Source organism: Ailuropoda melanoleuca, chromosome X, assembly GCF_002007445.2.
Source record: "Ailuropoda melanoleuca isolate Jingjing chromosome X, ASM200744v2, whole genome shotgun sequence".
Classification (NCBI taxonomy): Eukaryota; Metazoa; Chordata; class Mammalia; order Carnivora; family Ursidae; genus Ailuropoda; species Ailuropoda melanoleuca.
The window spans coordinates 56,963,570-56,980,149 of NC_048238.1; the positions used below are offsets into that span (position 1 = coordinate 56,963,570).

Sequence of the window (16,580 nt, forward strand, 5' to 3'; positions counted from 1 at the left end):
AAAAAAAAGTTAAAGAGGTTCAGCATGACTAAACCAAACTTACAATAAATGATAAGGGAATTCTTTAAGTGAAAAGGCCATAACTAGAAGTAAGAAAAGTATGAAATGAGGGAATTTCAATGGTGAAAGCAAAAATATAGTAAAGGCAGATTACTCACTTATAAAGCCAGCATGGAAGTTAAAACACAAAAGAAGTAAAATCAATTGTATCTACAAAAATTACTCAAGGGTTACACAAAAACTTAAAAAAAATGTAAAACAGGACATCATAATCCAAGCATAATACTAGACAAATCCATCAAACCACAAGGGAAGAGAAGTGAAAATAAGGAAAGGGGAAATATAAAAACAATCAGAAAAAAATTAACAAATGGCAATAAGTACATACCTATCAATAATTAACTGGACTAAATGCTCTAATCAAAAAACATACAGTAACTGAATGGATAAAAAAACAAGAACAACCTATGTGCTGCCTACAAGATACTCATTTCAGACCTAAAGACACAGACAGAAAGTGAAGGACTGGAAAAGATATTCCATGAAAAATGGAAGCAGGAAAAAAAAATCCAGTTATAGTTAAATCAGAGAAAATAGACTTAAAACAGAAGACCGTAGAAAGAGAGAAAGGACATTACATAATGATAAAGAGATAACCTAACAAGAGAATATAGGAATTGCAAACATGGAGCACCTAAATAAATGAAACAAACATTAACAGATATAACGGGAGAAACTGACAGTAATGCAATAATAGTAGGGGACTTTAACATCCCACTGACATCAATGGATAGATCACTCAGACAAAAAAATCAATAAAAAACAGTAGCTTTGAATGACACATTAGACCAGATGGACTTAACAGACATATATAGAACATTCTATCTAAAAAAAAAATCCAGAATACACATTCTTTTCAAGTGCACATGGAATATTCTCCTAAACAGATAATAAATTATGCTATACACAAGTCTCAAAATTTAAGACTGGAATCATATCAAGCATCTTTTCTTTTTTAATTTAAATTCAATTAGCCAACATATAGTACATCATTAGTTTTGATATAATGTTAAATGATTCATTAGTTGCATATAACATCCATTCATATAATGTGCTCTTCTTAATGCCCATCACCCAATTACCCCATCCCCCCACCTCCCTTTCTGCAACCCTCAGTTTGTTTCCTGGAGTCAAGAGTCTCTCATGGTTTGTCTCCCTCTCTGATTTCTTCCCATACAGTTTTTCCTCCCTTCCCCTATTGTCCTCTGCACTATTCCTTATATTCCACATGAGTGAAACCATATGATAACTATCTTTCTCTGATTGACTTATTTCACTTAACATAATACCCTCCAGTTCCATCCATTTTGATGTAAATGGTAGGTATTCATCCTTTCTGATAGCTGAGTAATATTCCATTGTATATATTCAAGCACCTTTTCAATCACAGTGGTAGGAAACTAGAAATTAATTACAAGAACAAAACAAGAATAAACACAAAGACATGGAACCTAAAAAAATATGACACCAAAAACCAATGGGTCAACAAAGAAGTTGAAAAGGAAATTGAAGAATACATGGAGACAAATGAAAATGGAAAAATAACAGTCCAAAATCTTTGGGACACAGCAAAAGCAGTTCTAAGGGGGAAATTTACAGCAACACAGACCTACCTCAAGAAACAAATAAAAATCCCAATCTTACCTTAACTTAAAGGAACTAGAAAAAGAAGAGCAACAAAGGCCCAAAATTAGAAGAAAGTAAATAATTAAAATTAGAGCAGAAATAAAGATATAAAGACTAAAAAAAAAAAAAAGACAACAGAAAAGATCAATGAAACCAAGAGCTGGTTCTCTGAAAAGATGAAAAAACTGATAAACTTTTATCCAGACTCATCAAGACAAAAAGAGAGGATGAAAATATATAAAATCAGAAATGAAAGAGGAGAAATAAAAACCAACACCACAGAAATACAAAGGATTATAAAAGAATACTATTGAAAATTTATAGGTCAACAATTTGGACAACTAAAGAAGAAAGTGATAAATTCGTAGGAATGTACAATCTTCCAAAGTGCATCAGGAAAAAATAGAAAATTTGAACAGACTCATTACTAGTAATGAAATTAAAATAGTCATCAAAAACACCCTCCCAACAGGGGCGCCTGAGCCAAGGACAGATGTTTAACTTGACTGAGCCACCCAGGTGCGCTTATATGAAACACTTAAAGAAGTGTTAATACTTATTCTTAAAATATTCCAGAAAACAGAAGAGGAAAGAAAACTTTCAAATTTACTTACTCTATGAGGTCAGCATTACCCTGTACTAAAACCAGATTAAAGATACTACAAAAAAGAAAACTACGGCCAGTATCTCTGATAAACACAAATGCAAAAATCTTCAACAAAATGTTAGCAAACTGAATTCAACAATACATTAAAAGGATCATTCACCAGAATCAACTGGAATTCATTCTAGGGGTGCAAGGATAATTCCATATTCACAAATCAACTGACATAATATATCATATTAACAAGAGGATGGATAAAAACTATGTGATCATCTCAACAGATGCAGAAAAAGCATCTGACAATATATATCTGCTCATGATAAAAACTTTCAGCAAAGTGGCTTTAGAGGAAACATACACTCACATAATAAAGGAAAAACCTACAGCTAACATATTCAATGATGAAAAACTGAAAGCTCTTCCTCTAAGATCAGCACAAGTTAAGGATATCCACTCTTGTCACCTTTATTCAACACAGTACTGGAAGTCCCAGCCATAGAAATCAGACATGAAAAAGAAATAAAAGATATCAAGGGTGCCTGGGTGGCTCAGTCGGTTAAGCATCTGCCTTTGGCTTGGGTCATGATTCCAGGGTCCTGGGATCAAGTCCCAAATAGGGCTCCCTGCTCAGTGGGGAGTCTGCTTCTCCCTCTGCCCCCCCACTCATGTGCGCACACTCTCTCTCACTCTCTCTCTTGCAAAAATAAATAAAATCTTTAAAAAAAAGAAAAAGAAGATATCCAAATTGGTAAGGAAGAAACAAAACTGTCATTATTTGCAGAGGATATGATACTATATAGAGAAAAACTTAAAAACTCCACTAAAAATATATTAGAACCAGTAAACGAATTCAGTGATGTAGAAGACAGAATTAATATACAGAAATCTGTTGCATTTCTACACACTAATAGCTAAGTAGCAGAAAGAAAAATGAAAACAATCCCATTTACAATTATACCAAAAAGAATAAAATACCTAGGAATAAATATAACCAAGGAGGTGAAAGACCTTTACTCTGAAAACTATAATACATTGGTGAAAGAAACTGAAGACAACACAAACAAGTGGAAAAATATACCATGCTCATTGATTGGAATAGTATTGTTAAAGTGTCCATACTACCCAAAGCAATATACAGATTCAATGCAATCCCCATCAAAATACCAACAGCATTTATCACAGAACTAGAACAAATACTCCAAAAATTTGTATGGAACCATTAAAGACCCCAAATAGCCAAAGCAATCTTGAGAAAGAACAAAGCTGGATATATCACAATCCCAGATTTCAAGATATACTACAAGGCTAAGTAATCAAAACATTATGGTACTGGCACAAATACAGACACAGAGATCAATGGAAGAGAATAGAGAGCCCAGGGCAACACTGTTGGGACCCCCTCTCACTGAGAGTTTTTTCTGTATCTTCACTTAATAAACTTCTATTGCTTTATTCAAAAAAAAAAAAAGAGAGCCCAGAAATGAACCCATGCTTATATGGTCAATGAGTTTATGACAAAGGAGGCTAGAATACACAAAGGGAGAAAAGACCGTCTCTTCAACAAATGGTGCTGGTAAAACTGGACAGCTACATGAAAAGAATGAAACTAGACCACCTTCTTACACCATATATGAAAATAAAGTTAAAATGGATTAAAGACCTAAATGTGAGACAAGAAACCATAAATCTAAAGGAAAACATACACAGTAATTTCTTGGACATTGGCCAAAGAAACATATTTATGCATATGTCTCCTCAGGCAAGGGAAATTAAATAAAAAATAAACTACTGGGATACCAAAATAAAAAGCTTTTGCATAGTGAAAGAAACCAACAAAATGAAAAGGCAACCTACTGAATAGGAGAAGATATTTGCAAATGACATATCCAATAAGGGATTAATATCCAAAATATATAAAGAACTTACATAAGTCATCACCAAAATGAACAAAACAATACAATTTAAAAATGGGCAGAGAACCTGAATAGACATTTTTTCCAAAGAAGACTTACTGATGGCCAACAGACACATGAAAAGATGCTCAACATCACTAACCATCACAGAAATGCAAATCAAAACCACAATGAGATATCACCTCACACCTGTCAGAATGGCTCAAATCAAAGAGACAAGAAATAACAAGTGTTGAAGAAGATGTGGAGAAAAGGGAACCCTGGTGCACTGTTGGTGAAATTGTAAACTGGTGCAACCAGTATGGAAAACGGTATGACGCTTCCTCAAAACATTAAAAATGGAAAAATATCACATGATCCAGGAACTGCACTACTGAGTATTTACTCAAAGACAATGAAAACGCTAACTAGAAAAGATATATGCATTCCCATTTATTGCACAGATATCTATAATAGCCAAAATATAGAAGTAACCCACATGTCCATCAGTAGATGAATGGATAGAAAAGATATGACATGTATGTATGTATACACACACACACACACACACACACACACAAATTACTCAGCCATAAAAAAGAATGAAATTTTGCCATTTATGACAACATGAGTGGACCTAGAGGGTATTATGGTAAGTGAAATAAGTCAGACAGAGGACAAATACCATATGATTTCACTTATACGTGGAATCTAAAAATCACACCAACAAACAGACTCAGAAATACAGAGAACGTGGTTGCCAGAGGGAAGGGGGCATGGGCAAAATAGGTGAAGGGGATTAAGAGGAACAAGGTTCTGGTTATAAAATAAGTGAGTCACAGAAACGTAAAGTACAGCATAGGGTATACAGTCAATAATATTGTAATAACCTTGTGTGGTAATGGATGGTGACTACCCTTATCACATTGAGCACTAAGTAATGTATGGAACTGTCATATCACTATGTTGTACACCTGAAAGCAATATAACATTATTTCCCAGTATACTTAGATAACAAGGAATATATAAATAAAACTTGTGGCTATTGAAAAAGACATATTCCACTTTATCTATTGTTAACTTATCCCTACTTAATAAAATAAACCAAAGATCTTACCATCTGAAATACATCAGAGCCTTCATCAAAATCCACCATAGCAAAAAATATCCTGTTGGTAAATGCACTGGAGTATCGCCAGGAGTTTGCCAGGATCTGGAATTCTTCATCAGCTTGCCTGGATACAATCAAGTTTGTGAAGATAACATATAAAACATTTTTAAAAAGCAATCTAACTTATCAGCAGTACAACAGAGCCAAAGAAGCAATAGCAGTTTTTCCAGTGGGGGAAATATTTAGAGAGAGAGAAAGAGACAGAGAGAAAGAAACAGAGAGAGAAACAAACACCAGTCAGGTTCTGCTGACAGGGTTAGGACAAACCCTGGAAAATACTGCCATTGTTTTGGCATAAGAGAAGCCTTATCCTAAGTGTTGGGGATTTCAACAGAAAGTAGTTACTTGACTCGGCTTCATACTTTGTGCTTGTTTCTTATCTCAAAGCTCTTTCAGTAGTCATTAGAAAAATCCAGCTAATCATACAACAATTTTTTAATACCGGGTAAATTACTTGTAAGTGTTCAAAGACAGGTTGAAGTATTTCCAGAGATAGTAGACTATAATAGTAATCCATTTTATAAATCTAATGTATAACATGCTATTATTTAGTAAATAAAAATACAGTCAGATGAATTAGGGTGAAAGGTAAGAAGAATCTAGGAAAATTGAGATTAACTGAAACCTCAAGTCATGTATGACTTTTCCCTTACTGCCCATATGCTTTCAGTTTCCAAGATGTGATAATTCTTCATTAGTGATTATCTTTTAACTCCATCTCTTCCCATTTATTTTCATTGCTATGAGCTAAAGTCAGATCCTTAATATCTGACATTAGAATATTAAAATACTGACTCTGGTTTCTCCTCTTTCAATCCTTCTTACACTGCAGTATACATCCGTCTTTTAAATTACTACTTTCCTGAAACTCTTACTCTTCTCAGCAGCCATTGTTGCATTGCTGCTACCTTCAGGACAGTCCCCAAGCTTTTTCACTGGTTATTTAAGGTTCTTTATCATTCAATTCCAGTAAGGCATCTAACTTTTACATAGCCTTACTACTGATCAATATAAAACAGGATCTCTTAACTCTGGCACTTTATTTACCACCATCTCTGTACCCTTGTACACATCTTTACTTCTAATCAAAATATCCTACTTCTATCCAAATCTGATCCATCCATCTTGCCCTAATACAAAACCTTTCTTCTCCATTAGACCAACCCTAATCTTCCTGTTATATGTCCTTCCTGAAATTTTGTAGTATTTATGATGCACATAATCCATTTGGTATTTAATTATAAATTGCCTTACACTGCCAGCTAAATTTTCACGTGTGGAACTCATTTCCCTAGCCATATGATAAGGGTAGGGCATCTTACACTTCTCATCCTGATAGCACCAAATATACAGTATTATACACACTGCTGTTAATTTTTTATGTTTTGAATGAGTTTAGGAAAATGTGAGCTAATTTTAAATTCGGTCCTATAGAAAGTAAGATACTAATAAAAACTTAGATTAAATAAGAATGTCATTAATTTGCATTTAGTACAGAATTATGAAGGAGTTTGTGTTTGTTCCCTAACATTTTTGTATACTCCTGATTGCTGGGTGAAATGACTAAATTAATACTGATCCTAGATTTGAAGTTCATGCATAATTAATACCTACTATCCAGCATACGTGCCTAAAAATAAGTACTCTGGGATCAAATAACTTGACTACCTGGGGGGGAAATCCTTTAAGAAAAGTTAGCAAGTCTTGGGGTAGCATAATGCATATTCTAAAAAAAAATTATCTAATCCTTCACATGGACCCAGGCTGTCAGAATTTGGAAAGCTGTCAAGATTTTATTAAATTAGTTATTCACAGGGTAACTTTGTCATTTCATTTAACATGAATTCCCAGATCACACATATTGATCTAAAAATATAAGTTAAAAAAACACCAAAAAGCAAAAGCTATTCTATTTTTTAGTACCCACTCTTTTTAATTTTGTTTAAAGAAATATAGTCCTGGGACACCTGGATGGCTCAGTCAGTTAAGCATCTGCCTTTGGCTCAGGTCATGATCCAAGGGTCCTGGGATGGAGTCCCATATCAGGCTCCCTGCTCAGTGGGGAGCCTCCTTCTCCCTTTGTCTGCAACTTACCCTGCTTGTGCTTGCTCTTGTTCTCTCTCTCTGACAAATAAATAAATAAAATCTTTATAAAAATATAGTCCTTTTGTTTAAAGAAATACCAATCTTTGTTTCTAAGATCATTCAGAAACAGTAAAATAAAATCAGTAAACCATTGATGAAAGTTTAAGTGAGATTAGTCTCCACTTCCAAGGTTTACAATCACTACAAAATAATCTAGAAAAAAGAAAACATCTCTAAATCATAAGTTTTTATTTTCTAAAAATGTTCTCCTGTAATTCCAAATTTGAATGTAGCTACCATTATTGCATTAATAATTATCTCTAGCTTTGGGTAGACCAGTTAAAAGATTTTGGAACCAGGCACCTGGGTAGCTTAGCTCAGTCGGTTAAGTGTCTACCGTCAGCTCAGGTCATGACCCCAGGGTTCTGGGATCGAGTTCCATATCAGACTCCCTACTTGGTGGGGAGTCTGCTTCTCCCTTTCCCCCTTCTCCTGGGCTCTCTCCCTCTCTCACTTGCTCACTCTCTCTCAAAGAAATAAATAAAATCTTTAAAAAAAAGATTTTGGAACCTATTTCTCCACAAATGAGAGAACACTTGCTTTACTTACCTTTTGGGGTTGTTGTATAAAATAAGACTATGAAAGTGATATAACTTATAAATAGTAAAATACTGCATCAATCCTATTGGCATACATTTATATAAGTTGATACCAATTTATATGATGATTATTCAAGTTATTCCTATCATGGCTACCACAATACTTTATCCTTGCTCTTTGTTCCCCCCACTAATGTGGGCAAACAAGAAATGACTGTAAAAAAGGGCAATATGTGTTACTACAGACATCCTAAGTAAGGTATATACAGTAATTGTTTATGTACCCACTGAACTAATTTGGTTCTTCTAGGATTAAGAAACGGTTAAAATCTTATGTTATTTAATTTTAAAGTGTAGTTGAAAGTTCATACTTGCACACGACACACTGTCTGTGAAGTTGGAGAGCAGTGAACATGACAATAACGGAGTAGTTTCTTGGTGGAGCTTTAACAAGGCGACGGAACTTGTCTCCATTCATTCTTATTACAGGTCTTTTATTGGTCCATTCCATCAGTTGACTAACCTTTTCTGATAACACCATCTAAAAAAAAAAAGGAGGAGCATGTGTTAATGCTCTCAGTGTGGCATTTGAAGTTCTTTTTAACTAGGCAACTTACTTAAAACCAAGACTAACAAGCAGAGGTACACAGAAACTGTGAGAAACCTAAAAATAAAATCTGATAATTGGGCCTGATAATTATTCTTAAAATTCTATTATTTCATGATGAGATTTAATCAGATACTATACTGTTGATGTGAATTATTTACTAATAAATAAAATATAAAATCATAAAACCTTTCATTTGCCAAAGATTCCAAAGAATATTGAGTTAAACCAGTTAGTTTTGTACAAGAATTTGCTTCTCAAAACCAAAACAAAATAAAAACAAAACACACCTATAAAGAAACTGGAGCAGTTAAAACAATCTTGAAAACAAAGAATAAAATGGGAGGATCACTCCACCTGATTTTAAGGTTTAATATATAGCTATAATAAGCAAGGCAGAGTGGTACTGATGAAAGAATAGACTCATAGATCAATGGCATAGAAACAGACCTACATTGTATAGCCAACTGATTTTTCACAAAGGTGCAAAAACTCAGTAAAGCAAGGACAGCCTTTTCAACAAATAGTGCTGGAGCACCTGGACATCCATGGTCAAAAACAGGAATCTCGAACTAAACTTCATACTTTATACAAAAATTAACTCAAACTGGATCACATACTTAAACATCAAAATGAAAACTGAAAATTTTAGAAAAAAAGAAAAAAGGGGCACCTGGATGGCTCAGTCAGTGGAGCATGTGACTCTTGATCACTGGGTTGTGAGTTCAACCCCCACACTGGGCATACAGCTTAAAAATTTTTTCTTTAGGAAAAAAATTAGGAGAGAACATTTAGGATCATGGGCTAGGGAAAGAGTTCTTAGACCTGAAACCAAAAAGTACGACTCATAAAAAAGAAAAAAAAAAAAAAAGATAAACAACCTCACCAAACTTAAAATTTTTTCTCTAGGAAAGACCATGTTAAGAGGAGGAAAAGACAAGCTACAGAGTGGGAGAAAATATTTTCAAAACGCATATCTGACAAAGGATTAGTAGTTATAATATACTTTTAAAAACTATCAAAACTCGAGGAGCCTGGGCGGCTCAGTCAGGTAGGCATCTGACTCTTGGTTTCAGCTCAGGTCATGATCTCAGGGTCATGGGATCAAGCCCCATGTTGGGTTCTGTGCACAGCAGGGAGTCTGCTTGAGATTCTCTCCCTTTTCCTCTGTCCCTGCTCACCTGCACGCATGTGTGCTCTAATAAATAAGTAAATATAATCTTAAAAAAAAAAGAAATGGAACTTGTTTTTCCAGGAAGGGAATAGTAACATGGATTCTAAAAATGCATGATTTACCTTTAAAGCATGGCTGAGTTCAGCCAATACTGAAAAAAAAATTATTTCCTGAGTATACCTATGAACAACAGAGAAAGAATGCACAAAAATTAGTTTTGTATCAGATGCAAAGTAATTCCAGTAAAAGCCATAAAACGAATATGTCACAAATAGAAAACCAAATATAAACTCTAAGCCCATAGAGAAATATATACACTCTTAAAAGATTAGTACAACAAATAATTAACAAGATTTGTGGAACAATGATACTGAGGAAACAGATCACTCTAAACCAGGGTTTTACAACAGTGGCAATACTGACATCTTGAGCCAGATAATTCTTTGTTGTCAGGAGTTGTCCTGCATATTGTAGGATGTTGAGCAGCATCCCTGATCTCCACCCATCAGAGACCAGCAGTACCCTTACCTTCAGCTGCAACAACCAAAAATGTCTCCAGACATTGCCAGATAACCCCAGGGAGCAAAACTCCCCTCTTCCCTTACTGAGAATCACTGTTGTAAACTGAAAAGAATTTTCACAGTATGACTTAAGTTTTTATCATCTTATTATGTATTCAATTTTTTAATTCATTACTGATCAGAACGCAATATAAAAGAAAAATGTGGCAATAAAGTAAACCAAAACTTCTCAGAGCAAGCCCTTAGCATAATGGGTAATAAACTTTCAATACCCATGTTTCTCCAAGTGTGGTTGGTATAAAGGAGCTTGTTAGATGTTAAGACTTCCAGGTTTCATCTTCTAGTAAATTTGATTCAGTAGGTCTACTGTAGGTTCCAAGAACATGAAATTTTAACAGGTAACCCAAGTGATTCTTTATATACACTGAAGTTTCAGAACTACTGCTATACATTCTCATTCTTATGGACAGTGACTACATAAGGACAGAGACCTATGCATAACATAGGGAAATTAAATAAACACTAAGTTATTCAAATGATGAACAAAAGGAAAAAAAACATCATTCCTAATAATAAACCACTACCTGATCTTCCTGGAATGACTGAAGAATGTGATATATTTTAGATAGGTCAAATATAACATCTTAATAATTGAGACACTTTTTAAAAATTCCACTAGAGTTAACATACAGTGTCATATTAGTTTCAGGTGTACAATATAGTGATTCAACAATTCTTACATTCCTCAGCCCTCATCAAAATAAGTGTACTCTTAGGGGCGCCTGGGTGGCACAGCGGTTAAGCCTCTGCCTTCAGCTCAGGGCGTGATCCCGGCGTTATGGGATCGAGCCCCACATCAGGCTCTTCTGCTATGAGCCTGCTTCTTCCTCTCCCACTCCCCCTGCTTGTGTTCCCTCTCTCGCTGGCTGTCTCTCTCTCTGTCGAATAAATAAAAATAAAATCTTAAAAAAAAAAATAAGTGTACTCTTAATCCCCTTCACCTATTTCACCCATCCCCCATCCACCTCCCCTTTGGTAACCACCTGTTCATTCTCTATAGTTAAGAGTCTGCTTTTTGGTTTGTCTTTTTTTCCTTTGTTTGTTTTATTCAATTCCACATAAGATTGATATCATATGGTATTTGCCTTTCTCTGACTGCCTTACTTCACATAGAATTATACTCTCTAGTTCCATCCATGTTGTTGCAAATGGCAAGATTTCGTTCTTTTTTATGACTGAATAATATACACACGCTACACATATATATGGATAAAGATATGATATATATTCATATACATGTATCACATATACATATATTCATATACACATATATGTATATATTATCACATCATCTTTATCCATTCATCTATGAATGGACACTTGGGATGCTACCATAATTTGGCTATTGTAAATAATGCTGTGATAAACACAGAGGTGCATATATCCTTTTGAATTAGTGTTTTTGTATTCTTTGTGTAAATACCCAGTAGTGCAATTACTGGATCATTTGGTAATTATATTTTTAATTTTTTGAGCAACCACCATACTGCCACAGTGGCTGGGCCAGTTTGCATTTCCACCAACAGTGCACCAGGGTTCCTTTTTTTCCACATCCTTGCCAACATTTGTTTCTTATTTTTCATTTTAGCCATTCTGCCAGGTGTGAGGTGACATCTCATTGTAGTTTTGATGTGCATTTCCCTGATGATCAGTGATACTGAGCATCTTTTCATTGAGAGATGTCTATTCATGTCTTCTGCCAATTTTTAATTGGATTATTTGTGTTTTTCTGGTGTTGAGTTATAGAAATTCTTTATATATTTTGGATACTAACCCTTTATTGGAGAGGTCATTTGCAAAAATCTTCTCCTACTCCGTAGGTTGCCTTTTAGTTTTGTTGATTGTTTCCTTCACTGTGCAGAAGCTTTTTATCTTAGCAGAAGCTTTTTATCTTAATGAATTCCGAATAGTTTATTTTTGCTTTTGTTTCCCTTGCCTCAGGAGACGTATCTAGAAAAATGTCACCAAATGTCAGACACATTTTCTAGACATATCTAGAAAAAAAAGGCCAATGTCAGACTTTACTGCCTGTGCTGTTCTAGGATTTTTATAGTTTCAGGTCTCACATTTAGGTCCTTAATCCATTTTGAGTTTATTTTTGGATACAATGTAAAAACATGGTCCGGTTTTCCCAACACCATTTGTTGAAGAGACTTTTTCCCATTGCACATTCTTGCATTCTTTTTTTTTTAAAGATTTTATTTATTTATTTGAGAGAGAGACAGCCAGCGAGAGAGGGAACACAGGCAGAGGGAGTGGGAGAGGAAGAAGCAGGCTCCCAGCGGAGGAGCCTGATGTGGGGCTCGATCCCAGAACACCGGGATCACGCCCTGAGCCGAAGGCAGACGCTTAACGACTGAGCCACTCAGGCGCCCCACATTCTTGCATCCTTTGTTGAAGATTAATTGACCACATATAATTGAGCGTTTGTTTCTGGGGTTCCTATAGTGTTCCGTTGATCAATGTGTCTATTTTTGTGCCAGTGCCATACTGTTTTGATTATTACAGCTTTGCAGTACAACCTGAAGTCTGGAATTGTGATACCTCCAGCTTTTTTTTTTTTTTTCAAGACTGCTTTTTCTATTCGGGGTCTTCTGTGGCTCCATACAAATTTTAGGGTTGTTTATTCTAGTTCTATGTTAAATGCTGCTGGTATTTTGATAGGGATTACATTAGATCTATAGATTGCTTTGGGTAACATGGACATTTTAACAATATTTGTTCTTTCAATCCATGAGCATGGAATATCTTTCCATCTGTTTCTGTCATCTCCAATTTCATTCATCAATGTTTTATAGTTTTTAGAGTACAGGTCCTAGCCACTTCTTTCACTAGTCCTCTGTCTTCTCTAGTATATGGTTTTATAAAGGAACTTCTCTTTTCTTCATATTTGAGTCGAAAGCTTTCTTGACTGCCTAGTACTGAAGAACCTTCTTCCTTAGGATACCTTTCATCCATTCTCAAGAGCCCACCGTTTGAATACTGAAAGTTATGGCTCAGAAATAAAACTTTTGTTTTTCTACAGCATCTTTACTAAGTACCACTAAGCACTCCCCAGATCTCCCTTTATCTTCCAAAGACATAACCTTCAAAGAATTAAAATGTTGCCCACACCCTTCATGTCCTTCTATTTATTATTTAATACTTTAAAGTTAAGAACCACAAAGGACTATAGTACAGAAAAGTAAGAGGTTTATCAAATGAATTATTCAGCAACTAAAAAAAGCCATTGATTTGGAAACAACTCCTTTTGCAAATACTATTTCCACTAATAGCTTCACTAAACATTGAAGAAAATATATCCATCCAGTTTTTAATTTGCATTAGATACATTTATTCAAAACAAAATATAGGCTTGCTATGGAAAAACATTAAATGTATAAGGAAGGACTTTTATAATCAATTTCCCCCCTTCCTGGACTACATTATTTATTTTTGACTAAAAAAAAACAAAAAAGAGCAATATTATTCACAACTAAAATACTAACCAGCAAAGTTAAGTAAGCTTGAACTCCCTGTTCTCTTGAAACATTTTAATTAGTATGACCACAAAATAATCCTAACAGGAAGTCAATTAATATCCCTAATCCTGTTAGCAATAATCAAGTATGATGAACATTTTAGGCCTATGAAGGATTAAGAGGGCCAAGAAAAGGCCGTGACACAATAGTTTAATTTCACTCTACCTGCTTGCATAATATTTATCTAAATTCGTTCTAGTAAACTAGATTAAGTCTGAACAACTACAAATTCTTCTACTGCTCCTGAATCTCTCTCATGAAAAATAGCATATAGGAATCCATTATCATTTAAAGCTGAAATCTGATTCTGCCATTAAGATTTCTTCTGAATTTCAGAAGTAATAAAGCTAAACATCACCAGTCTGAATTCTTCTAAAATGCACCTCCCTTCCCCCACCTTCAAACTCATTTGACTGTATCTGTGCTCTACACCATCAGGGTTTATTTACAAAAATTCTTGGTATTTTTAGTTTTCTTAATCATCCACTAGTTTTCAGACATTAGTAAAATAAGATTCCTGGTTAAGCAATACATGTCCAACTCCATCCTCAAATTAAGAGTGACACTAAACAGATCTGGAAACATATCTGGCAGATAACAACTGAAAGAATCAGAGAGTGAACCGAGAAGAGAGCATTTTTAATCCTTAAATGTCATGTGCTCCATTCTCAGTGTACCTAATTTCTGGACAGGACTAAAATACACTCTGTCCCCTCTCTGTGATGTTTTGGTTATAGGGGGTACCTCAATTTGTTTTGCAACTGCTACTGGGCCTTTGATTCTTAGTAATAAGGTATTTTCTAAAGAATCACAGAGATTTTGCACATTTGACAATTTCATTTCTCAGTTTTCAAAGCAATGTCAGAAAATGTAGAAGTTTTTCGAACAATAACCTGCCTTGTCAAAATACGCAGTAATTCTATTTTCTGAATATCCATAAAAACATCACAAAAAGATCAACCAAAAAATATTTTACTACCACAGAGGAACACAATCTTATCTTCTAATAGTCATTTAATGTCTTCTACATGCAAGGGATGGCATTAGACACCTTACTGCCCTCATTTAATTTTCACAATATGCAAACAGGCATTTTTGCATTCTACTGATAAGGAAAATGAGACTCAGTAACTGGCTAAGGATCATTAGGGTTGCATTAACACATATGTTCTTTATCCAATAGTACATTAAAAGGATTATCCATCATGACCAGGTGGGATTTATTCCTGGGGATGCAAGGGTGGTTCAACGTTCGCAAATCAACCAATGTGATAGAACACATTAATAAAAGAAAGACAAGAACTATATGATCCTCTCAATTGGTGCAAAAAAAGCATTTGACAAAATACAGCATCCTTTCCTGATTAAAACTCTTCAGAGTGTAGGGATAGAGGGTACATTCCTCAATTCCATAAAAACCATCTGCAAAAAGCCCACAGAGAACATCATTCTCAATGGGGAAAAGCTGAGAGCTTTTCCTTAAGATCAGGAACACAACAAGGATGCCCACTTGTGCCGCTATTGTTCAACATAGTACTGGAAGTCCTAGCCTCAGCAATCAGACAACAAAAAGAAATAAAAGGTATTCAAATTGGCAAAGAAGTAGTCAAATTCTCTCTCTTCACAGATGACATGATATTTTATGTGGAAAACCCAAAAGACTCGACCCCCAAATTACTAGAATTCATACAGCAATTGACAGGATACAATTGAGTAATGTGACAGGATACAAAATCAATGCACAGAAATCAGTTGCTTTTCTAGCTTCTGCACAGCCAAGGAAACCATCAAAAAAACTAAGAGGCAGCCCATGGAATGGGAGAATATATCTGCAAATGATGCTACAGATAAAAGACTGGTATCCAAGATCTACAAAGAACTTCTCAAACTCAATATGCGAGAAACAAATAAACAAATCATAAAATGGGCAGAAGATATGAACAGACACTTTTCCAATGATGACATACAAATGGCTAACAGACACATAAAAAAATGTTCAAAATCATTAGCCGTCAGGGAAATTCAATTCAAAACCACACTAAGATACCACCTTATGCCAGTTAGAATGGCAAAAATTGACAAGGCAAGAAACAATTGCTGGAGAGGATGTGGAGAAAGGGGATCCCTCTTACACTGTTGGTAGGAATGCAAGTTGGTACAGCCATTCTGGAAAACAGTGTGGAGGTCCCTTAAAAAGTTAAAAATTGAGCTACCCTATGACCCAGCCACTGCACTACTGGATATTTACCCCAAAGATACAGACGCAGTGAAGAGAAGGGCCATATGCACCCCAATGTTCATAGCAGCATTGTCCACAATAGCTAAATCGTGGAAGGAGCCAAGATGCTCTTCAACAGATGACTGGATTAAGAAGATGTGGTCCATAGATACAATGGAATATTACTCAGCTATCAGAAAGAACGAGTTCTCAACATTTGCTGCAACATGGACGGCACTGGAGGAGATAATGCTAAGTGAAATAAGTCAAACAGAGAAATACAATTATCATATGATTTCTCTCACCTATGGAACATAAGAACTAGGAAGATCAGTAGGGGGAAGAAAGGGATAAAGAAAGGGGGGGTAATCAGAAGGGGGAATGAAGCATGACAGACTATGGACTCTGAGAAACAAATGAGGGCTTCAGAGGGGAGGGGGTG

The 16,580-nt window shown here is 35.1% G+C and overlaps 1 protein-coding gene across 1 annotated transcript in view; it reads right to left on the bottom strand.

Moving 5' to 3' along the window:
• The window catches only part of MAGT1 (magnesium transporter 1), a 56,942-nt gene that overhangs the window by 32,882 nt on the left and 7,480 nt on the right, over positions 1-16,580 (bottom strand). Inside the window, exons 2-3 of the mRNA XM_011217323.3 lie at positions 8,409-8,578; positions 5,300-5,417 (exon numbers count right to left, since the gene is read on the bottom strand). Of these exons, the coding sequence (XP_011215625.1) occupies positions 5,300-5,417; positions 8,409-8,578 (288 nt within the window). The remainder of the gene's footprint in view (positions 1-5,299; positions 5,418-8,408; positions 8,579-16,580) is intronic.